General features: G+C 38.7%; 1 protein-coding gene across 6 annotated transcripts in view; it reads right to left on the bottom strand.

Annotated features, from left to right (window-relative positions):
* The window catches only part of SLC4A4 (solute carrier family 4 member 4), a 327,443-nt gene that overhangs the window by 145,438 nt on the left and 155,502 nt on the right, over nt 1-26,503 (bottom strand). For 4 of the 6 annotated variants that reach the window (XM_045858122.1, XM_045858123.1, XM_045858124.1 and 1 more), the window contains one exon: nt 24,976-25,155. In XM_045858122.1, coding sequence (XP_045714078.1) covers nt 24,976-25,155 — 180 coding nt within the window. The remainder of the gene's footprint in view (nt 1-24,975; nt 25,156-26,503) is intronic. The other 2 variants (XM_045858121.1, XM_045858120.1) reach the window with 1 other exon arrangement.

Raw genomic sequence — 26,503 nt, 5'->3', positions numbered from 1 at the left:
GTGCAGATGTTCAATAAACGTTCATTTTTTTCCTCTTCCCTTTGGCCTGCAACCACAGGCATAAATCCCCTCTGAGCTCAAGATCCTCAGGGAACTGTGAAGTCCAATTGCCATGGTAGGATTCCCCCACATATAATTTCCTAGCCTAAGAAGATGAGTTCAGAGAACTGAGAGGTTGCAGCTGGGGGTTAAAATGATCTGAGCTGAATCAAGAATGAGGACTGAGGCCTAACTGCAGCCATTATTCATTACACAGAGAGAGGGTATGCGGTGACTTCAGGAAAACTGAAGTTGGAGAACTCCTAGGAAGTGTTAGATGTCTCACTGAGCAAAGAGGTTGTTAATAAATGTTTACTTGAGAAACTGAGACAATATGTACCCAGCTTACTTATGTGTGTTACATCACAGTGAGAGAAAGTCCTTAAGGCAATCTCTACTGTTTTCTGAGGAGACTGTGGTCTTAGTTCACTCTAGCACCTGTCCCTCTGATGTGAGGGCAACACACACCTTTCTGATATTTACCACTATAGTGGTATGAGGAATGAAGTGAGTGGGACAAGAGCAAATGGTAAAATATATAAAGCCTCAAACAACAACCAAAAAAAATGCAGACACTCCAAGAATGTTTCACTGGCTCTAGTTACGCTGTTTACCGATTGCTTAAATCAGTGGGCAAAGATACTTTCCAGAAAACCTATTTCTGCTAAACCAACATGAAGAGGAAAAGAAGCAGAGAATGAGGGGAAAAAACTCGTATCAGTAATAGCCTGACTCAGTATCAAACTTTTAGGCTTCAGAAATTCATCTAGTACAATATACTGGAATTTTCTCATAGAAACACATTATCTCTGGAGCGAGAATACAATACAGATGATGTAAGTTTAAATGCCCCACAGGGTAGACATTCTGGAAGGTGGGGTGTGTTGTTACAGATGTGGCTCATAGAATCACAGAACTAAAAAACACCTTGAGATCATAACCAAGTTCTTTCCCAAGCAGTTTTTCTCCTATAACACCAGGCAGAGCCAATCTCTTAACGTCTGCTCACATACTTCGGATGTCAGGAAACTTGGCACATAATGAGAGAATCAATCTCCCTGTAATAAAGCTCATACTTACATGTGGTACTTTCTCAGGTAAGTAGTAGTAGCATGTGGATGGACGAAGAGACTATACATGCCACCCAAGGCACACACATGCTCAGAAAGAGCTGGCTTTCATTTCAGTAGACACAACTTCTTAGAAATAATGTACATCCTCATACATTCCCATGCTTGACTGTGGATTTTCATAAACAGAGTCCCTTGCTTTACCTTTTACAATTCTCTGGCACTAGGGAGGTGGCCCCTACAGCTCTCCTAACGCTATTTAAACAAAGGCACCTTGATAGGAAAAGTCCACATCCACATGCAAAAGGGGTGGGGCTGCATCCCTGTCAGCTTAGTTTTACCAGCCTGAACCTGGATCAGGTCACTGATCCCCAGAGAAGATCACTGAAACTCATGAATTACAAAAATCAAAATTACATTCCAGTCCCTACGTAAAACATCAGGAGTCCGAAGTCAATATCTTCTCCCCTAAAATGGTCACCCTCAGGGCCTGGTTCTGTTCTCTGAAGCAATGAAGTCTACTTTCCTCCACGTGTTTGTATTAAGCTAGCTCTCATCGTGAACCCACTACGTTGCCCTTTCTCCAATTACCCTTCCTTGGCTGAGTCAGATCTCTTACTATCTGAACAGTCCCTAGGTGGTTTCTGTTCTCATTCTCCACCTTCAGATGTGACCCAGTCTCTCTACACACACTTCCCACTTTGCTCAGGAGAACCAGCTTATCACAAACGTCACTGTACCCTTGGTAAAAAGAGGTCTAACCAGTAGGTCTCCAAAGGCAGGGACTCTGCCTTGCTCATTGTATTTTCCCAGCATCTAGCTGAGCACTGGCCAAGAGTGGTACTTAAAAATATTTAAGTGAATGAATGAATGGACAATTTGAATGAATTAATATAACACCCCAAAACTCTATCACTACACCTGGATACAGTAAACTTAGCAGCACAAAGGGGAAGGGATACTTCCAATCCAAGGGATACTTCCAATACAATATTGTCATTCTTTCTGAAGACAACAGTCAAACCATCACTGACATCATTACAAATAAAAATAACCTACACAGCTTCTGCTACTAGCTAGTTAAAAGGAAATGACACTTTCTCACAGGCTCTAGGCAGTTCCCTAGAAAGAAAGACAAAAATTATTCAGAGACGTCCTTTAGAAATTGAAGAAATGATTCAACTTTGACACCTATAGCTATTCTTAAAATCCAGACTCCAGCTTAAGTGTGTGCTAAGAAAATCGATTTTTAAAGTAAGACATTTATTGAAGGAAAAACTTGTCATTGTAATTGAATTTACCCTATTCTTCTTTCTCAAAAAGGATACTGATATTAGTCTCTCTGCTACATCCACCTAACAAGACTGTTCTTTGATTTGTAACCATGGTTACTACTTGCAGAACCCATCACAGTGTATGGGCTCTTTCTGAGGCAAAGGCTGATCATGGTCCATCAAAGAGGTGTGTTCCAGCTGTTTCCTGGGGTTGATATGACTGGTCCTTAGAAAGCAGAACCATCACAGAAAATTACTCTTCTGAATGCTGACTTGTCTTGCATCAAGAAACACCAGGAATTTCATTTTCTGACTTGAAACAATAAAACTCTGGATCATCAGTGCCCACACCTCTTGAGAGCAGGGAGGCCTGAAGGCAGAGGGAATGAAAAGCAAAGAGAGAAGTAAAAAGGAACCGTGTCATCTGGAGAATCTACACACCTGAATTCAAACCCTGGTGCTCCACTTACTGGGTCACCTCAAAGATTCCCCCTGCCACACAGGCAAGGGTACAGTGAAAGACACCTCAGATTCTTGTAGCCTAAAACAACGGTGACTTATTTCTCACTCATGATAATGTCAATTGTGGACTGGCTGGGAGTCTGGTTCTGCATCTCTGTCCTTAGGCCAGGAAATAAATGCATGGAACCACTCTCTAGAACACTGCTGCTGTGAGGGAAGAAAGAATAGTGATGTGTGTACTGGCACTGAAAGCCTTCCTTAAAAATGACACCCAGGCCCTGGCCAGTGTGGATCAGTTGATTGGAGCGTCATCCTGTAACCAAAGGTTGTGGGTTCGATTCCCACTCAGGACATGTACCTAAATTATGGGTTTGGTCCCTAGTCTGGACTAGAACCATACCCAGTCAGGGCACATACAATCCCTGGTCCTGGCATGTATAAGAAGCAACAAATTGATGTTTCTCTCTCCCTCCCTCTCTCTCTCTAAAAAAGCAATGATAAAAATATCTTCAGGTGTGAGTAAAAAAGACCTTTTTTTTACATGACACCCATCATTCTGCTCATGTATCATTTGCCAAAACAAATCATGTGGACACAACTAACTTCAAATGGGTGAGGAAGTAGAATCCTCATATTTACCCAGAAGAGACAGAGCTGCAAGATCTGTGACTTTCCCTAATGATTATAAGTGCTTAACCTCATTGAGCCTGTTACTGTCTTCGTCTATGACAAGGGGTTAGTGATGCTTTAACTTCATAGAATGTTTTTTGGGGATTAACTGAGACAGGACCAGGTGGAATAAATGAGAGCTGGTAGTTGCCTGCGTAGTGATATCTCAACCACGGACAGAATGATCTAGTCAACAAGAAATGGAGCTCCTAACCCAGGAATGCAATTCTCAAATTCTGCTACCATCAGCAGCCAAAGAAAGCAACAGAGCTTCCTGGTGCCACTGAGGGTGTTTAGTTTTGAGTGATATGAAGACTATGATCTAACAAACTCAAAAGAAACATTTCTGTTCTGGATTGTCATATTGCCTGTCTTTTCAGTCTTTTCTCTCATTTTCAGTTTAAGTATTCATTTAATCAATGAATATTCATGAAGTGTCTGTGTGCCAGGTGCCCTGTTAGGCCCTGAGTGATAAATCACAGTTTTCTCCAAAAGAACCTCAATCTATGCAAGAAGATTCACAATTGATGGTTCCAAAACAACCCCCCACACCACCACCACCTCTCACTAAAAAGAAAAAAAGGAAAATAAAACTAAGTCAAACAAATAAGCAAATGTAGATGAGTTTGAGCCATTTGCCATCATTCCTTCCAAAAGTGCCCAATAGTCAAAAACAAAATTGGAACTGCCTACTGTTCCAAAGGTTTGTCTCAAGTAAATGGATGCTACACATTTTGGTTAAGTAGATGCTACACATTTGATTTCCTCTCCTGTGTTTTTAGATTGACCAAATTCTTAAAGATTGTTCCACAAGAAATGATGAGAATTGAAGTAGAGAAGCTGTAATGGAGATTCAGAGAAGGGCAGGGAGGAGAAGAGCAGAAGAGGATGGAGGAGAGTGGACAGGCAAGAGTTGGAAATGAGGAGGGCACTGGGCCTGACAAGAGGTGGAGGAGGAGCTGCTGAGATGCAGGGTGCATCGAGAGGGGTCCAACTGGGACCTGAGTTGCCAGAACAACTGCAAACACCATGAACATTCAGTTTACCACAAAAAAGAAAAGCCATATTTCTGAAGATTCTGCCAGCAATTTTCATCAAAGTAAAATTCTACTGCTAGCTGCCAAGAAGAAATTTCATTATTAACTTTGAAATTGAGATCTGCAGCTAGAATATTACATTTGCTTTTCCTCCAGTCTCTTCACCCACATGTATACAGACATACTAATTCAAGTAGTTAGATCTTACATTGTCTCCAAGAATTAAATCCGGGCACTGTTTAGTCTAATAAGAGTGGTTCACTGCATATCTGCGTGAAAGACTCTCCAGCAGTTTCAAATTCATCTAGTCTACCTCGGAAGTCCCCATAAAACCACAGCCCCAGTGGTTCTTCGTGAGCCTTGAACTGGTAAACCCAGCCCTCCCTCCCTATACGAGCCCTCATCCTCCATCTACATCCGTGTGCAGAAGGAGAGTATGTTCCATTCACTGTCCTTACACAGCTTCACACTGTTCTCAGCATTTCCAAAAAGGACACACTCCAAAGTCAAGGCTACAATTTCTATTATGACTGCAAAATCATCATGAGTGCTGTCTACCAAATATTTCTGAATCTTCATCTTCTGAGCACATAGTAGAATAACAATTCTTTAAAGTTGGGTGTAAACGTATGGCTCACTATGGGGAATGAAACGTGAGGGAAACTAACACGGGTTATGGCTGGGCAGGAGCTGAAGAGGCACTGACGATGCTTGTGGAAGCGTGGGCTGAGAGAAACCTCCTGTGAGTCTGGATCCTCACTAACAATGGTGAGCAGAGCTCCCCAAAGTTCCACATGACACATGCAGTAATATGAGTAAGAAACTTCTGTGATTATTCAACAGCTGAGATGTTTGGGGTTAGCTGCCACTGCAGCATAATCCAGCCCATCCTGACTACTAGTTGTCATAAAAGAAAAAATGTCAGGAAGACCAGCTCTTTTTCTTACCCCTTCAACTTATCCTCGCTCTATTATGCCTCGTCGGTGTTCTCTGGGAGGCAAAGGGAATCAACATTATAAACATGTAGTAGACATCATTTCTTAATAGCTCTTACTTATACTTCCCTTTCAACACTTTCCATTATTACCACTGTGCTTTAATTTTTACATTTGAAGCATTTGGTTCTGTTGTTAACTCTTCCATCGTTTACCACCACGAAAAAGGCACCCTGCTAGACACATGGGGCAGGAGTTGTCAAACCTCTGTCTCAGGTCACCATCACACACTTAAAATTGAGAGTGTTTATCTCTCAATATTTACCATATTAGAAACTAAAACCAAAGTTTAAAAAATATTTACCTATTAATTTTCATAACATTAATAAACCCATTACATATTAACATAAGTAATGATGTACTTTATGAAAAATAACTTTGTCAAAACAAAAATTCTAGTAAGAAGAAGAGCATTGTTTCACATTTTTACAAATCTCTTTAATTATGGCTTAATGAAATACAGCTGGATTCTCTTGTCTGCCTCTTGCTCAATCTGTTGAGGTATGTTGTTTTGGTTGAATAATATGTAGAAAATCCAAAAACCTTTCAAATGCTTTGAAATGATCTCAGGGATACCCAGGGCTCCCCAGTCCCCACATAAACAGCCAGTATGATAGTGCAAGGGTCAGAATACTTTTTCTGTAAAAGGGCAGATAGTGAATATTTTAGACTTTTTGGGTCAAAGGATCTCTGTTGCAACTGTATAACTCTACCACTGTAGCATGAAATCAGCTGTAGGCAATACATAAACTAATGAGCATGGCTGTGCCCTAGTAAAATTTGATTTACAAAACCAAGCAGCAAGGATTTGGTCCATGGGCCATAGTTGTCCATCCCTGTGATAGAGGGTATCTAAATGAATTATATCTGGGTCCTGCCCTTAAGAAATGTATAGCCATTAGAGGCAATAATATACATATCCACACAATATAATACAAAGCAGAATAAGATAAAGGTCATGTGAGGAGTCTCAAGACAGTTGCTTTCAAAGTTTAAGGTCAGTAGAGAGCACCTCAAGTTGGGAAGGTTTCAAGGAGAATGTGGGTCTTCAATGACGGGCAGAATTTTGACAGAAAGTCTCAGGAGGAAGGAGGGTATTCCAAGTGGAAAGAATGTCTAGGGTTCTAACTGGTGTGGCTCAGTTGGTTGGTCATTGTCCTGTAAAGCAAAGTTCACTGGTTTGATTCCTGGTCAGGGCATATGCCTGGGTTGCAGGCTGGTCCCAGTTTGGGGTGCTCATGAGAGGCAGCTGATTGATATTTCTTTCCCTCTCTTCCTCCCTTCCTCTCTTTCTAAAAATAAACAAATAAGTCTTTTTTTTAAAAAAGAAAAAGAATGCCTAGGGCAAATACACTAGAAGAATTTAGCAAATTCAAGTAATGGTAATCAGCTGCTGAAATGCAGAGTAGATAAAGGGAAATACAGTAGCATGAAATGCTGCTTTATCAACGTTAAGTCACTGTGCAATGGGCCTTGAATGCCAAGCCCAGGGGTTTGGGATGTTGCTTGAGATGCACTGAGCTGCAATTGACCATTTCCACTTGAGAAGGTGACTTATCAACCAGTTGTGGTAGGATTAACTGGAAGTGTCAAATGCAATTGCCTATGTCCAATTTTAAATGGTGACCCCAAATCTTACAGGCTACTGAATTAGACTAAGCAAGAAGAAATAATGACCTGAACCAAAGTAATGGCAGTAAGATGATAATGAGGACAGAGTAGGCAACAGTAAAGAGGTAATATTTAACAGATGTAGTGGTTCAGTGAGGAAAGAGAGGCAGAGATGGTACATAATCAAAGACAACGATAAGGTTCCAAGTCTGACAGAAGGAAGAAAATGGTAAGAAACAGGAAGGTCAGGAAAAGGGAGAAATCAGGTGATGAGAAAAAGTGTGAATATGAAGATAGTCTACATGTCACCATTCTGCCAAGCACAGGTTTGAATGTTCACAAATACTAAATCCTCCTTGTTGAGGAAAAAGAAGTCTATTTTATTAATTCCAGCAGATTGCCAAAGTTTTTCCAAATCTGTGCCTCTTAAATTCTCCTCCAAGCCCCCACTACTCTGTACTTCTGTTTTTTTTATTCTTTATCCACTTGGATTCTCTCAATTTTAGATTTCTGGAGTCAGCATATACTTTAGCCCATTGTGAATTCAATATTAGATATCAATAAAATAACTAATGGGACCTGCTTCAGAAGTTCAGGATAAATAGTAACTAAATCTCACCCTAACTGGTGTGGCTCAGTGGGTCCTGTGTCGTCCTATAAACCCAAATGTCGCCAGTTTGATTCCCGGTCAGGGCACATGCCTGGGTTGTGGGCCAGGCCCCTAGTGAGGGCATGAGAGAGGCAACCAATTGATGTTTCTCTCACACATCCATGTTTTTCTCCCTTTCTCAAAAAATAAATAAAATTTTTAAACAATTGTAACTAAATCGCTTTTCATTTTTGTAAGTGGTTAGGACTGTCTGTATTTGAAGAATGTTGTAACTCACTCTTGAAAACCATGTAACTTTTCTGAATGTCTTATGTTAGCTAAAAAGTCTGAAGGCAGATGTCAGGTTTCTGAGAGATTTTATTTCCTATAGTCTTTTGAAATCTGTGACTTTGAAAAGAAAGGGAATGTTTAAAGTTGTTCTTGGATTTCCTTTTGCCTTTTAAAAGGCGAAAAATGTATGTGAGAATGGTACAAATAATATTTCCAATCAAGAACCCCAGATCTTGAACCTGATGAAGAAAGAAACAGGGATGGAAGGCTAAATGCTCAGAATCAAGATAAAACTGCTCTAAATTCATAGGCAATAAAGAGAGCGACAGCTGCATGGTAATTCTCCACCCCAAAGGTAGGTTTAGGTAGGTGTGAAAAACTAAGGTGAGAATGTAATAACAAAGCAGAAATGTAAGAGTCTTGGCCCATGATAAATCATCTAAAAACCCTTTTGTGAAATATACCCTCAAAGGTGGCCACAGCATGCAGGACAGGCACAGAAATCTGAACTTCCCTTTGTAAATCCCACCCCCTTTTCCAGGAAGTTTCTGTCATCTCCTGGGTTGCAAGCTCAAAACCTGAGGCATCCTGGATTCTTTCCTCTTCTCCCCTAGCATCTGAGCCATTGTCAAGTCCTGCAAAGGCCATCTCTGTCAGAGTTCTGGCATTGTCCCTTCTTTTTCATTTTGACAGTCCACCTACACTCCACATCTGGTCTGCTGTGATCACCTCCCAACTCCCTCCCTACCTCAAACATTTCCCCTTTCTGCTCCATTCAGATACCCCTGGAAGGGTAATTTCCCTAACACATAGCTCTCATCATGCTACCTCCATGCTAAAAAACTTTCATAACCTTTCACAAAATGGCTCAAATGTTTTGCCAGCTTAACACCCATATGTGCTGTTCTCTCTCTTTCTGCCAATCAAATGCAGCCACTTGCTCTACCTCACACAAACTCTTCTTTTTACTCTCTCAACAACGTGGTTGCTTTTATACTTGTCTCTAGGACTCGCATCATCTTTCAAGGTCTCATCCTGCCTCCTTTCCTACAACCTCCATTAATGGAAGTACAGGCCATCTTTAAGGCCCTGTGAAAAGTAGGTCTCTGCCAAGAAAAATTATTTCCCCAATTCTCTTATTGTGCCCTACTATCCATTCTTCTCATAAACATTTTTGGAGACCATAATGCATGCACTATGCCACACACTGTAGGCAACCAGGTGTGCCCTCTTCCTCTCTGGTGGCATATCACCTTTCTCAGTCAGCGTTGCCTGTGAACTTCCCTCAGCTCCTTCTCTCCAGGTAGACCATGGAGCTGCAAGAATTAGAGCTCAGTGACTGGTCGGTGACTTACATGTATTAAAATGAACTCTCTGGGTTCACCACTCTCCCAAAGAAATTCCAAAACTTTTAAAGAAAAGTCTAGAGCCACAGCAAATTATCATTTTTTTATTTAGTCAGTAAACTTTGGAGCAATTGAAAGGCTATGTATTATTTAATTTCAGAAATGCCCAAAAGGAAAGAAAAACAAAGGTTTTTTTTTTTAAGCAAAAAAGTTCCACCTGCAATTCAGTTCTTTAAGTTCTAATATTAACTATGTAAACTGCTGGTAGGATCAAACAAGAATCCTCACTTATAACACTGTGGCTTCATAGAAAAAAACAGTATTATTATTACACTTAGCATAGTAATAACATTAAACACTGGATAAGTACTTTCAAAGCAAAGCCCTAAACTAGACCCGGAGGTCCCTGCCTCACAGATTTACCAACTAGACAAATGGTCACAACACAAAGGAAAGTAAAGACAGATGCCAGAATGTGCAGAAGATGGCAGGATCAAACCCTAAACCTAGTTTCTTCGTTGAGGTTCAGACCTGAGAGTCTATAGAACAGATCTTGACTGCCAGTAACTGCAAAAGGACACAAGTGATTTCTAAGGGCTCAAAGGATGCCGACTGTTAGGTGTCAAACTGAATTCCTAGATAAGCGGGAGAGTGAAGATCCACTCTTGATCTACCAAGATAGAGTTGGCTCCTACACGCTCTAATCATGGCAAAGCAGTTAGGTGGGTATTAGCTTCTCCTGAAAAGTAGAGGTGAATGCTTCTCTTTTGTTCTCAGTAGTCCAGGCTGGTTTCAGACCTGCCAGTGATATCTGTAAGAGGAAATCATTTTTGGTTTTGTTCCAACTTCTAATTCAATACCTTGGCAGCATTTGAAATGGTAAAAGCTATAAGCTCATATCTGCCTCAGGTGACAAGTAAGATAAGAAGCACACAATGTAAAAATGATGAGAGCTTACTCCCCAAAAGCAATTTCCAATGTGGCTTTTTGAAGGTAGTTACTTCAAGTCACACTAGGCCTGAAAATAGCTTGCTAAGAATAATGAAAGATTCGAGTATTGGAACCTGGTTCCCAAACCTGTGTTTTAGCTGATATTTTGGCCGTGTTTTTAAAAAATAATTCCATGTTAACTATTAGAATAAACTGGTAATCAAATTCATCAGACCAGGATGAGTAGAAATATGAAGAAATCATTTTTGCAGGTAGTAAACAATATTCATTTCTGGTTAATAGTTTACTGGGGCCAAGATAAGCCCCAGTGGAAACTGAGCTTTCAGCTGCTTTTAATAGAAAGTCCAAGTGTCAAGAGTCAGTAAGTGTTTACTGTACAACTCGCATCTTTCAAGCGCCTCCACTGCACTGGAAGACACATAAAATCTCGAGATATAGCTCCTGCCCTAATGGAGCTTTTTCATATAGTTGAAATTCACAAAAAATACAAACAATGCAGCATTAGAGGAGAACATAAAATAATATGTGGTAAATCTTCAATTGTGAGACACAGACAATAGGAACTATGGGATTTTAAGACCTGGAAAGATCTTTTGTGTTTACTCAAACTGTTTTATAAAGAAGATGGAACATCATTCAGACCCTACTGACTAGTTTTGGATAGACATACTTTTTAAATTTTTTTTTACTACTCACCTGAGGGCATTTTTTCATTGCTTTTTAGAGAGAGAGGAGGAAAGAGAAACATTGATTGATCAGCTCTCACACACACCCGGACCAGGGACCAAACCCACGACTCATGCATCTGCCCTGACCAGGAAGGAATCAAACCCACAACCCTTTGGCTATGGAACAATGCTCCAACCAACTGAGCCACCCAGCCAGGGCTTGGATAGGCATTCCTGAAAAGGCATTCTTGGAAGGGCAAAGGTATCAACTAAGGCACCAAAGTCAGACTTACCACAATATAAGCCAAAAGAAAAAAAGGCAAACTGATTAGACTATAGGTTCATACTGATAAAAGATGAGAATTTGGTTGGGTAGGTAAGTAGACCTAGGAGGATTTAGCACCACTTTGTACACCTCAGTTATTCAATGTGTAAATTAAATTTATTGAATTGATAGTAATAAGGATCCCTAAAGAAAATGACTAAGATTATACATCAAAAGTTGTTTATTTAGGGAGAGAATATAGCACATAAATAGACAATGAGAGAGTCTTCTCTTATGACTCAAGTTTGTTTTTTAGAACAGTTGCCCTAGGGTATATGTAGTCTTAGGTTGATTTCCATATAGTAAATTTTCATATCATCAACAAACTGAACATGTTGGTCAGTTTTCTTGATGTTTTATCAACAACAATATTTCAGTGTCTGAATGAGTTAGAATCAGAGGCTAAAACCAGCTACAACTTTTTGAGCAATTCCGATAAGCACTTTACTAATAAGAGTGATGGTGGATTTATTGAGTGCTGAACAATATGCTAAACATTGTATATATTTCTAATTTAATTTTCACAACAATCTTATGTTGGTAAGATTAACTCAACTTTATGGTTGAGAAACCCTTTCCAGTAGAGAAGAAACTTGCCCAACGTCTGGAGGCCAGCAAATGGCAGATGCCAGATTCAAACCCAGTCCTGCCTGACTCCAAACCCAAAAGCCAAACTTCTTACCTAAATTTATTTATTTATTTGTTCCCCAAGAAACATCACTGGGGGAGGGGTAGAATTTATTAGAAGGAATGAATGTTTCTTGCAGGGAAAAATCATATCAGTGTCAAAACTTCATCGTGGAGTCAGTAGATTCTTTTTGACAATCTAACCATGTGAATTTCTTATACTTTAATTCCAATTTCAATAAGCCACTACTCGTCAAAGTTACAGATGGAAGCACCATATAATGAAGTTCAAGTCCTGCCTTAGACACTCAGTATCTGTGTAATTTGGGCAAGTTACTAAAGCTCTCTAAGCCCCACTTCTTCATCTGTAAAATGCGGGCATCAATAGCCATTCCACAGGATTGTTCAGAAAATTAAATGATATTACATAAAGTACTTAGCCCAGGGTTTGTACCTGCAAAGTAATGAATTAATGTTTGCAACATTTATTATTAGGTAAACTTAGACCTACTTTATAGCAGAAATCATTGCAGGGTTATAGTTCAATAGGGGGCCCTTCTTCCAGTTCTCCCAGGACCAAATTCCAACTTTCCCTTGAAGATTTAGCCCTAAAATTACCAACTCCAAAATTTCTTTTACCATCTCAACTCCCAGGCCAACCAGACCAGATGTTTGCATAATCTTGTGTGTGCTAGCATGCATGCATGCATGCATGCATTTTTTTGTCATTTCACTTAGCATTTTGTATAATTGTTAACCCTGAGGAAAAGGACTTACTTATTCATTTCTAAATACCCCATGCATTTATGTCCTGAGTAGAAACAATGATTATTAATATGATTTCTAAATATGTTAAATTTACTCCAGTGAAATCCCTAGAATAATGTGTCACAATAAGCAGCATTCTCAGATGAACTAAAACGACTCCCACTAAACTGGAGGAAAACATCTTCCTAGGACAGTGAAATTTCCTCACTAAAAATAGTAAAAGCTTAAATCAATAGGTGTACAGTAATAATAAACAGCTAAAAGCTGAATGATGTCACCACGGATGGGTTTCTTGACAACTAAAATTTATATCATACATAATCAAATTTGGAATCTTACGGGAAAGTCCATGTAGTCTTCTGTGTATGTTTTCGTTTTTTTCCCCTTTTTTTTCTTTTTTGGATTTTAGGTATATAAACCTTGTCTCTTTAGCAAAGCTTTTTATTTTAAAAAGTAAAGATTCTATCTTATTTTTTCATTGTCTGTAACACCCACTCCTTTTGGGGCACATAATAGGAATTTGGGGGTGTTTTTAGGCCACTAACTTAGTAAGTTTTTCCTTTTACCCAGCAACTGAATGCTTTCAGCCACCTTCAGAGATCTCTAGTATCTTCCTCACAATCCTCTGAAGGAAACCAGGTTCCCAGCAGTGTGCCATGGAGAAGACACTGTCAGCACCAGGCCTAACAACTCCACTTCATACCTATTCTACTGCCTTACAAGGTGCTCAACTTGAGTTCAGGATGGCAGATCACTCAAAAGATTGCATCATTACTGTACAATGTGGTAGTGGCAGGAATAAATCAGTAATTGTGAGTTCAAACCTGTGTAAGCCTTATCCTTTCAGGCATTCTGAGGGTTCCCTCCACTCAGTGACCATCAGACCAATCTCCCTGCCCTCCCACAGCCCACCACCGCCACCATCCTTGCCCTTTCCCCAGTCATGGACTTACTGAGCCATCCCACGCTGGGAGTGCGCCGCACTCGAGGGTCATCGTCCGAGGTGCGGTTTGCTAGGCAGGGCACTGAGTTCTCAAGCGGGCTGCGGGCTTTAGTGTCAGAAGCAGAAGACAGGAGGAGGAGGAGGACATATGAGCAGCCACAGCAAGGATGAGGGTGGAGCATTAATTAAGAAGAAAAAAATACTAAAGCAAATCACACAGGAGGGTTAAAGGAGAATAATGACATATTACATTGACACATACCCCCTCCCCTGACCCTGCATCTTTTGATGGAGCAAATTCCAACACGGAAAGAAAAAGACAAGAAAAATTGCATTCAATCATTATAGTTCCCCATGTACCAGTAGAGGATCCGCCCTGCAATTCCAATACACAAAACATGGGTCATATCCAGAGGAAAGGTTCACATAAAGAACACTAATCTCAAGATGTGAGATCAACGCTGTTAATCATTTTGCACCACATAAGCACACACACAGGGGAGTCACACACAGAGTGGTGAAGCACAGGGAGCAGGGTATTGTATTAGCAAGGAGTTTTCTTGTGATCTAACCAACAGACCCTTCTATGGATCCTGTGCACAGATGCAGAAAGCGACATTTCATACTTCCACTTCTGAACTTTTCCTTGGTGAATGTAGAACTTGTTTTCAAGATTTTTGCCTACTATTTGTCAGCCCTTCAGAATCATGAGGCTGGGATATAAATAAATCAATACCTTACTACAAATCTATTTAGAAATGCATATTAGTCCTCATTTTCTGGTGCCCTTTAATACTTACTTTATTATAACTTTAACATGTGGTGCACCAATGCCAAATTTTAAACCACACCCAAGACAGAACAATGATGCAGACTAAGTATTTAGTATGGTTCCTGCAGAGAGTTTTCACCAACTGGAGAGCACCATCAACTTCTGTCTGAAGGTAGTTTCATCCGGGTTTCATGTCATCTGTTTTGCTATTCTTATCAAATGCCTCATTCCAGGGCTACTAAGAAATAGGCAGCATAACTACCCTTCAGGGAAGGACAATGAGGTTGGAAATACGTAACCATCACACTACATAGAATTCAACAGGAGAGAGTTTCTCCCCCTTAATAATAAAGACAGTCACTTAATAATGAAGGCACAAAGCAAAGCCTATCCAACCAAAAGCAAAGATTAGATCATCTATTCACACAAGTATACAAATGACAGGGCAGACAAACGGTCCTCTTAAGGCTACCAGTGACTTGGGAGGTCAAGTTTTAAACTGAATCACTTACAAGTTAATGTAATTTTATAGCCAAATTTGGGCATTCCGCACATTATAAAATCTAGAAACATTTTTGTCAATTTATCTGTGTTTAAATGCTGTAAATAAAGCTAGCACTTGTGAGTGGGCCATCTGTGCCAGCACCTGTTTGAGGCAAGTCTGATGTCTTCTCTTTGCAATCTGAATTTTTAATTGTTTCCCATAACTGAACTTCTTTGCAAGTTTTTATTGCACTAAGAAAAACGATCCAGGAAAATGATCCAGTTGAGATTATTCCAAAATTGCTTTTGTCAAGAGGGAGGCATTTAGAAACATATAGTATCATACTGACCAAGTTTCATTCTATTTCTTTTGACGAGCAAGTGACCTGCTTTAAGAGCCGGTGTTCCTACAGGCTTAGCTAAAGGAAATGAAAGAAGCTAGACAACTTGCAGCCATTGGTCTAAACCCGGGAAAGAACCTACTGAGATTCCAGATCAATGAGAACTGACAGAAGATGGTAATGCAAAGAAAATTCAAATGAAGGTTCACATTCTTTAACTTCTTATCAGTACGTAGCTCACTGATACGGCTCCATGGCTTTTACTCCACGGCTTTTACTCCACGGCTTTCTCCTGAAGTAAATATAAGAAATCAGCAGCTCCTCTAAATCTCAGGTGCTAATAACAAACTTTCTCCAATAGCTTCTCTCTCCCCTCTACTCAACGTGTCTAACTCTGGAAACTCCTTTTTGCATAAACAGTCTCCACTGACACTGAGCCTCACCATCAAGAACTCAGTGGAATGGAGGCTGGCACACACCAGCCAAGAACCTGGCTCCAACGACAGACATGAAAATGAAGCTGCCCATAGAGACTTGGCACCTGTGCTTTAGCGAAGCTGATTTGAGCCATCTGGCTGCTTACCATCATGAAAACTGGGAGGCTCACAGCATCCATTACTTATATTGGCAAATTCCAACGTTTTGATTTGTTGGACCCTATGCGTACTTCTGTGCAGAAAGATACAAACTCTGTAATTCTTTCCTCTTGCTTCTTTTCTCTTTACAAATTTACTCCAAAGATAAAATTTTGAAAAGTTGTTTCCAAAGCTGGAGCCAAATTTTCTATAATTATAGCATGGTAATAATATATTATTGAACACTTTTTCTAAAAAATGCTTTTATGGTGCCTCTTCTACACTTAAGTTACACAATAAACAACTTAGCTTTGCTTCTATCTTACGTGTTCTCTTTTAAATCACTTTTGCTTAGCTTCAGGCATAAACAAGGTAGAAATTGGTTAATATGATTAGGACTTGATAAAGAGAAGCACATAGCTCTAAAGATTTGGGGGAGGTGGTTTCCAATATCTAGACTGCAGGAAAAATGTTGTAAAGAGGACTTTTTTTTTGGGGGGGGGGGGAGATTCATGTTTCCCTTGGGAATAACTTGTCTGAAACCATCAATCCCAGATCTGTTCAAGTGAGGAGGGTGTCCCTACTTAAATTATGCAAGTAGACCAAAAAAATCACTCCAGAAAAATTATTTTTAATAGTCTTATTTAAAAGAAAATAAATTTTACTTATGTTCAAGTTTTAGGACTCTTTCAGGACTGCAGGGTTGTATGATCAAATAGTTATTGAGCACCTATAACCATTTAACTCTTCTTTACCCAAGAAATTTAACCCAAGAGTATAGCAGCATTTCACCTGTAAACACATGAGACAGGTTGTCTATGAAATTCCATTTGGAAAGGCCAATAAAGACATCCAACTGCCATATTGGGTATGGATTCTTGCCTAGCCATAGGATAACCTCCAGAGCCCTTCAATATCACAGGATTACACAAAAAGAACTAGACTCACTGAGGTGTGGGAAATAAGTTACAGTTGAGGAGGCTCATTATCCACTGTAGTTGAGTTAGCATATTGTTATTAAGCAAGTAGTTCCCTCCACTTTTTATGTTTGGGCAAGTTATCTTATATTTTTGATCTTTAGGTTTTTCATATGCAAATGGAGATAATGATATATACATTAGAAACATCACAAGAACAATGCCTGGTATATAATAGGTGCTCAATTAATAGGAGGTTTTATGACCATTGCTACTAACTACTCTTACCATTGATGGAATGATGTCTTCTTTGTTCAACATCCAGAAGGGTGTTGGAAAACACTAAAGACAGCAACCTGGGCCTACTGTGAATTTAAAATGCAATTCTTAAAAAATCAGGTTCACAAACCTAAAAAAATCTCCTTTTTGTCTTTTGTATTTGCACTGAAACAGGGATTGAGTAGAATGAGGCATACTTAGTCATTTTTGGAAGACTTTGGTTATATTCCCCTTTTCTTTTGGGAAGGCATGAAAAAGACATGACAGTGCTCATACCTCATGTCTTTATTGTTTCCCTCTACTCTTCTCTCTATTTCTCTTTCACAGACACCAGGACATAATCCTAGATCTACAGTTACTCAGCTGTCTACTCTTAGAGCAAGGTAAGGCTTAGGAAAACAAGACTTCACAAGGGCAGCTGTATCAACGACCTTAAGGCTTGAAATAAAATTTACTTGGGGCTGACAGCAGCAAATCAGTGAAGAGCCCTTTAAGTACATGGTTTTTGCAGAGAGGGAGAAATAGGGAAGTGAGTACGTACTCATATGTGGTAGGATATGTGGTAGGATGTGTGGTAGGAGAATCGTTTCGTCCCTGACTCCATCACAGACTCTGGCTATGTGAAACAGACTGGCAATTAGTAACATTTTAAAATATGTTCGTTTCATGGTAACATCCTCTTATACATATATTACTGGGAGTTTAAAACTGTCATTGTTCAGACATAGTGATCGATTTTCATACTCTACATTAAAAACATTATAAAGCTCATGAGTGATACCTCATAAGTGTTATCTGGCATCTGTAAAGTTAATCATGAAAGTAGCACTGTTTCAAAAATACAACTCTCCTGGCTGGCGTAGCTCAGTGGATGGAGTGCGGGCTGGGAACCAAAGTGTCCCAGGTTTGATTCCCAGCCAGGGTACATGCCTGGGTTGCAGGCCATAACCCCCAGCAACCGCACATTGATGTTTCTCTCTCTCTCTCTCTCTCTCTCCCTCCCTTCCCTCTCTAAAAATAAATAAATAAAATCTAAAAAAAAAATACAACTCTAAGAATGTTTTCATATATGGAGTAGTGGAAGGAAAAAAATGAGAGACACAGAAAATAACAGAATACAAAATAAAGGTGAATTGAAGCTCTGTGCTCAGTTTTAAACCTGAAAGGCATTACATTTGCCCTTTAAAATATTTCAGAATAATACTTGTTCTTTACCATGTAGCTCCTGTTATGCTTATTAAATATTTTCACAAAGATATCTTGCTCCTGGTTGTATACACAGAATAAGATGCCCTTATTTTATAGATATGAAAACTGAGGCTCAAGAAGTATATCTAAATTGCTCAAAATCACACTACTACTAAGTGTAAATCCGGGATTAGAATGAAGCCTTTGGAAAAGATACCACCACGTCTTTAAGAAGATTATAAAATAGGCCTTTTATGTCAAAATCTAAATCCTCACTTTTATGGTATCTCTTAGGCCTGACTCTTCATTGTCATAAGAGTAGAAAGACTACCACATACTGGGAGGGAATGACCCCTGGAGAAAAATGTGTGATTGTTTATTTTAAGATCTGAACACTATAAATCTGGAAGATCGGTCACCTACCTGGGTAGGGGGAAAATGGAAGATAAGAATGGGATGTGATAAATAATTAGAATGTAATGAAAACAATGCCTACTGTTATTTGGAAAAACTTTCATTCAGGTACTCTTCTAGAAACTTTAAATAGATTGGCTCATTAAATCTAAGGCTGAGAAGACTGGATCACTGGGTTCTGGCCAGGACATACATCTGTGCTGTGCAAATGAATGCAGAATTAGAGGCCTGAACTAAACAGATGGGCGTATGCTGTTGGTTTTTGGAGAGAGCTGGTTGTCTGCAGAAGGGCACTTGGAAGATGACTCATGTTAAGGCGATGTGGACCTGTCAACGGACCCATCTCAGAACTAGAGAAGCATGATGGCCCACTCCAGAGGAACAGAATCTTTGAGAAAAGTAAGGGAAATGCCTGCCTCACCCGTGGATTCAGGGATCAGGTCTGAATTCAAGGATAGGAGGCAGGGACAAAGTAGAACCACCCAGCCAGAGACAATTAAGATAAGCTGGAATCCAAAACCCAGACAAAAAGCTAAGAATTTCTCAAGAAATGGAGAAAGCTGCCAAACCTGGCAGTGGTCCCAGCCAGATCTACCACATGCCAGCATCTAGGCAGCTTGATCTAATAGCCAAACTAAATAGCTTGAAGACACCCAATCTCAAATCAGATCCAAAGCAACAAGAGCCTCGCTAATCCCACTGACATTTCAATGAGGCCTAGAATTACTACTAACAAAAAGAATTGACTTCTTTCCATTGTTTGTTCTGTCCTGTCAACCACTATCTATGTCACTGTAGGTAACAGCAATAGACTTTTTAAAATATCCAAAGGTGTTGTGTGCTTAGGTTAGAAACAGCAATGTGGCAGAAAACTCGAAAGCAGCAGCTTGCCTGGTAAATAACATTGGAAAGGGGAATCCAGAGAGAAAGGAAGGGGTGACAACAAGTGGTGGGAACAAGTGGATCACATTTCTCAAACTGGACAGGAAAAAAAAGCAGTGGTGAACTGAAGCCCAGAAGTCCAATCTGGAGTATTCTATATCTCAGTACATGGTATGCAAATGTCACATTGCACCAGGAGAAAGCCCAGAGGGAGCAGCAGGAAGCCCAGGAGCCAGCTGCCCTGGCCTGGAGCTGCCACCTTTCCTAACTCCTCATCTAAGTCTTGGACTCTCACGTGGTTTAGTATTTCCCTGTAGCCATTTAGCAAAATGTGAAACCAAAAACAGGGGCAGATATTCTGTAAGAGGACTGGGATGAAAAAGGGCTTCCACCTCTTCCACTGCTAACTATATGATATCCACATCACTTACCAAAAGGCAGAGGAAATAAACCAGCACTATAGCCATAAGTTTCTTCCCAAATAGTAGCTACAGAGCAAATATAATTCCAAAAACCACTCTTGAGATTTTTTTTCCTTAATTGTGTTTAAACATATTATACATAATTTATTATAATTGGTTGAGTGATTACTATGCGCCAATTATCATTCTAAATATTTTACATGTATTATCTCATTTAATTTTTATTATCTCTGTTTTATAGCTATTGAAACTGAGCACTAAATTACATTTCTAATTTTTTATTTAAAAAACTAATGAAAAATGGGGTCATGAAATTTTGTTAGGGAAAACTGAAATTCAAGGTGTAGGTCTGACTGGATAACCAAAGTCACTTTCCCTAAAGAATATCTGTACTCTCAGACCACAAAAAAAAACAACAACAAACAAACAGGGATTCATTTTTATGATCATTTAAGACAAACTGATGACAACTTTGCCCAAATTTCCTCAAAGGTAGTAAAGCTGACTACTGAAATTCAGGTTCCCAATTGATCATGGTCCTCAAGTCAGGTCTGGTTTACCTTTTCTAAACTATCAAAAGTACCCATGTAAATGGTAAGTGATATTTTTAAAAATAAGATCATCCTATAAACCACGGCTTTTTAAAATAGAATTATCAGGGAATCTTGTAAACATTTTACTAAATATTTATTGAATAAATACTAATTACATATACACTTTCACTTTCTAATAAAAAGCAAACTAAATACATCTTCCTTGATTTTTAAATACTACTAAGGAATGTTCCTAGGCTTGAATGTTATTTTTTCATAGTAAACCACAGTAATACAGGACCTAAGTATCTCAGGCCAAATTATTAGGCAAAATCATATGAAATTACTAATAGTCAACTTTATCTTACCCACAAAAATGGCAACTTCATATGGTTCAACTTGAAACAATAGTGATAAATAGAGTAGGTAAGGAAAACCCAACACCAGAGGACATGACAACCCCATTCATTAATTTCTTCATGCAACACAAACTCTGTACAAATGCCTCAGTTAATAGATTGATAAATTAGAGTGCTCGTGTAAAATTTCATACCTGGCAGACACATCCATCAGAATTCACAGATGTCTCAAACAGTGGCAATTTCACAAAAAATAGTATCTTGGAAGCTAGCCTGATCCTTCCCTAATTCCTAACAAATAAAAATACTTATCATTGCTTTTTATAAACACTAAATTGTCTTGAACTCCGAGGACCGTTGCCATGACAGCTGATGTCCAGCTGTGGCCAGACAGTGACAGGACTGGTGGCGATGTGGCGGTGGCTGCTGGAGACCCAGCCCTCCACCAGGGGAGAAGGCTCGTGTGCACGTGTAAGTGTGCATGCACCTGCAGTGAATTTCACTGACGTGAAAGGTGTGCAGCACACACACGAATAACAAAATACACAGTAATCTTGTAAATGGCCTGCCAACAGGCAGTTGATTCTCACAGAATGCTTCTGTTGATGTTTACCAAACTCCTCAGTGGCCAACTTACTGTGGCAACTGGCAAACAAGTGTAGTTCCAACATCCATGCCGAACCTCTATTATCATATATGCTAACAAGACAGAAGCAAAATAATGGAGACATATATTCGACTTCACTTATCTGTCAGTAATGTCAGTAACTCCTTTGCTAAACTAGATAATAATAGTTTTTGAATACCAGAGGAATGATTCCTCAATCTTTGTGATATTCATATTTTAACAGCTGTGATGGACTGAATGTTTGCATCATCCCAGAATTCATATGTTTAAATCCTGGAAACAGGGGAAAATACAACATACATAAATAAATAAATAAGAAAGAAATAACCCCAATGTCATGATGTTGGAAGGTGAGGCCTTTGAAAGGTAATTAGGCCATGGGGCAGAGCCACCTTGAATGGGACTAGTGCCCTTATAAGAAAAGATAAGAAAAAGATAATCTCTCTCCACCACATGAAAATACAGTGAGAAGGCAACCATCCATCTACAAGCCCCAAAGAGGGCCAGATCTCTAGCACCTTGATCTTGGTCTTCCCAGCCTCCAGAACTATGGTAAATAAATGTAGTTGTTTAAGCTACAGAAATTTGTTACAGTTGCCAAGCTAAGAACACAACTACAGACATTACACACTTTTAAGTTGAATCTGTATTATTAGCATTTTCTTTATCACTTTAAGTCTAAAGATGATTACCAAATCAAGCCCTGATCTATAGCTTTTGCTGATTCATATGGTGTAAATACTGCCAGCATGGGCGATTTCAAATTACAAGTATGAAGTCCCCGTATGCAGAGTTGGGAAAAGGCAAACAGTAGGATATCATTTTGTAGTAATGCTGCCACACAGGCACAATAGATGTAAATAACCTCAAGAGCATAGACTATAGTAAAATAAGTAGGAAGTGATGAACTTTGAGTTTTATTACCTTTATTTTTAATGTAATTAAAAATATTTAAGCATGTCTATCTAATTTAATTTTTAATAATAGCTATGTTTAACAATCAGCTCATAAAATTCCTGATAACAATTGACTCTTATGAGTAGATAAGAGGTGGCTCCAGCACACTGCTGTGAAATAAAAAAATTCCAATTGTAAACTACCTTCATGAGTGTCAGCTATTAATTACATTGTTGCTCTCACAACCAAAGCCAACAGTGTCACTGAGTCTATTTTCTAGACTATGACAAGTTTCTATAGGTTTTACATACAGATATCAGAATCTTGTTCTGACTACAATAAATATAAGATTCTGGTTTATTAAAATAGTAGCAAGAGTTCTGTAATTCTTTATTTTAGAAATTTATCCTAAGAAATTTTTATAATATTAAAGATATTAAGTAGTTAACTGTAACATGCAAAGTTACATGCTGGGAACACAGTTACAAGTATAAACTTGTAAATTAAGTGCCTCTAGAAAACCAAAAATTTACCATCTGATAATTTCTAAGAGTGTACACCTTGGAGGCATGTGAAATCCATGGCTACAGAATCTCTCAAAGCCAAATCTTGCCTCTGGATGTTTCAAATGAGGTGGGTAACACAAAGGTCAATAATAACATGTTTAAAAAGCCCTACTCAAATTCCATGCTTCAGGGTGTAAGCTGAAGAGTCAGAAAGGAAAAGAACTGCCCACCCTTCCTAGTTGCTTTTTGTCCAGAGTATATAACATTTCACAAGAGAAAAGGCAAATGAGAAAAGCAATTTCAACTTTCTTCTGAAGTTCAAAGATCCACTGATAGGACAGAAGTGATAAGACGTATCAGCTGGTTTGCTGTATTTCACATCCAAATACCCTCTCCTAAAGCACAAGACAGTGGCCTCCAAGACCCATCTGTTCCTAATTCCTGCTTTGCGTGCACACCCATGGCGTGAAGCTCACGCCACACTGGTGGAAGGCCCCTCATTCTGTCATATCTGCTCCTCTTCACTTTGCAAATATACCATTATTTGAAAAAAAAAAAGTGCACTTTCTTGATTCTTTATGCTACCACCAACTTTATGACTAGAAAACAAATCTCCAAACATGGACTTTCATTTTACATGAGAGAATAATCAATAAGATATAAAAGACAGAATTCTTTAATTGCTACAATTTTAAATACATGGGGTGCTTCTAAAATGAAATATTTGTGACACCAGTTATAATCATTTCTTCATCCTATAACATTTCTATCCATTAAACAATGTCTCTCTTTAAAAATACAATTAAAAAACTCACAAAAATCAAAATGTGTTTAGGTAGCAATAGTATTCCAGGTAATGGTAGAGCCATCAAATTGTAGTAGGAATGTTCTAGATTAGATTATTTCTTTAGTGAAATTTTTTATAAAGAGATTTTATTTTAATTATTGATTTGTAACTGATTTTACTTTTAAAATAATATATGTCACTCAATAAAACTGAACTTTTCATTTGGTTCTATTTAGGAACTAAACACTCATTAAGAAACTACAATGATGGAAAGGTTCAAAAATATACCAGAGAAAGTCTACTAATTGTAAGCTTTCTTCCAAGACTACCATTTCTTTTAATATTTAGTCAGAAAAAACAATTTCCAGAAATGGATTGGCTGAGTTAAAATTCGGGTTATACCACTCAGTTAGCGTACCCTTTCCATGACAGCACGTTTTATGTTATTCTGAAAATGCAACTGAGGGCAGTGAGTTAGAAGCTCCCTTATGCACTTATTTCTCTTAATACTAAAAAAAGGCTGGAGGGTAGGATGGGAGAGACCTACTTCTACCAGCTTAATGATTAGTGACTCCGTACTCTATGCCTCCATTTTTCAATACTCAGTGGAAATTACTTTCTCTGCTCTCAGATTGTATCCAATCATGAAATTTATTTGAAACAAAGACAATGACACAGAAGAGAGACACTTCACAGAAAACTCTGGTAAATGCAATAGAATATAAATAAGACAGTGTTTTTCCTATTGTTTTATAATGCGGTTAATATCCCACCTTGAATCATTACTCTCACATCTAATCATTAACATCTAACAAAAGAACAGATGGCTGTTTTAAGTAGAAAAATAACAGTGAGCTTTATTTTGATGAATGATCATTTATAGGCTGGACACCAATTCACATACCAAGCAAATACTTCATGATATGAGAATTCAGAACATTCCTATCTTAGTCTGTCCTCCTGATTCTGACAAATTTCCATGTCAAAGGTGTGTTCCTTGATGTACTCAGTAATCTAAAACTGCTGATTCACCTCAAACATTCAGCTGTCATACCACAGCAGTACTGCCAAACCATCTCAGTCCATCAGAACAGATGTATATGGAGCAAGGCATCTTGGCGTTTGCAGCCTACTGCAACCGCTGAAATCTTTCCAACAGGACTGCAAACCTGCCCAATGGTATAGAAAGTGTCATTATGAAATGGCAGTGGCATGTGAATTTGAGAAAAAAATATGGAGAGGGGGTTTTAAAAGAAGATGACAAGAGATGGAGGAAAGGTGAGCGGGACTGGTAAAGAGAGCAGCAGCCAGTCGGCCCCTGCATTACCATTATCAGGGTTGGTAAACATCCTACTTGCACTGGAGACTGTCTTCCCGATGTCAGCCAGGGATCGAAGGTTGGATTTCTTGGTTTGATGACGGTGCTTCCGGAGCAAAGTGTAGGTCACCTTATCCTTAAGGTCAGGTTTCAAAAGGCCTGTCTCAATCTGATGGTCAACAATCATCTCTGATACAGAAACAAAATAAAAAAAAAAAAAAAAACTCAGTCGCAAGACCACAAAGTTAATTTTTTACTCTAAGTTTATAGATAGCATCCTCAAATTTAGTATCAATATACTGTTTTCCAAATGTTGAACTTCCCACTTTACATGAAGGGTAAAGATACAGGGTACAAAGGATATTGATATTAATGACAGAGTTATAAATATTCCAGTATTAATTACATTTTTGGAGAGGAAAAATTGGCTTGGTCATTTTTTAAATCCCAGTTAACAGTGAATTCACATTAATCAATCCTTCTATGAGTAATACAACACATCAGTAATTCACATTTTTCAATTAAGAAGAAAGATAAGATTAGAAAATTTCATGCACTGGCCCTGGCTGGTGTGACTCAGTGGATTGAGTGCCAGCCTGCAAACCAAAGGGTCACCAGTTCCATTCCCAGTCAGGGCACAAGCCTGGGTTGTGGACCAGGTCCCCAGTAGGGGGTGCTTGAGAGGCAACCACACATTGATGTTTCTCTCCCTCTCTTTCTCCCTCCCTTCCCCTCTGTCTAAAGTAAATAAAGACCTTTTTTAAAGAAAATTTCGTGTATTCTCTCACAGCAAGTGTGCCAGAAATATAAATAATATGAAAAAAACTTGAAGAGCACATGCAAAATTTAAAGTACCAACATTATTGATTTTTTTAATGTAGTCCTCTAAATTCTTCTGTCACGTTTTATTTTCTTTATAATAGGCCAAATAAAAGAGAAAAATACCTTTCCCCATATCAGGTTATTTGAACACCAATTAACCCAATAATGCAATTATACTATAAAATTATGCCTTAGTCTTATGTAAGAAGGAATGCTTATTTAGATCCAACTAAAGCTTTTCTAAATACATTCCATTAGTCATTTAAAAGTATAATCTGACTGGAATTTTCTATGAAATTTGAACATCTTAGTCTTACTATAAAAAATTAAATCTTCTATGAGCTCTTTTAAGAATGGTTTTAACTAGATGACTGTGTTTCATAGAAACTGCTCCATGGGTGGCTCTGCTGATGGACAAGTTTCCCTCTAATCAAAAACAAGATGGGCATGGAGATGTAGCGTACAGCATAGGAACATGTTCAACAATATTACAATAATTATCTATGGTGCCAGATGGGTATGGAAACACTTTGTAAAGCATATGATTGTCTAACAACTCTGCTGTACACCTGAAACTAATACAAATTAATATTGAATATAAAATGTAACAGAAAAAAATAAAAATAAGAAATCCTCTTTTTCACAAGTCAGCCACAGAACTGGCCTCACAGCCTTTGGCTGGAAACTAATGATTTACACAGTGTACAGTCAACTA

This window comes from Phyllostomus hastatus, unplaced genomic scaffold (genome assembly GCF_019186645.2).
Source record: "Phyllostomus hastatus isolate PE091 unplaced genomic scaffold, TTU_PhHast_1.1 phas_scaffold_1674, whole genome shotgun sequence".
Classification (NCBI taxonomy): Eukaryota; Metazoa; Chordata; class Mammalia; order Chiroptera; family Phyllostomidae; genus Phyllostomus; species Phyllostomus hastatus.
This window is presented reverse-complemented; position numbering and strand designations above follow the sequence as displayed.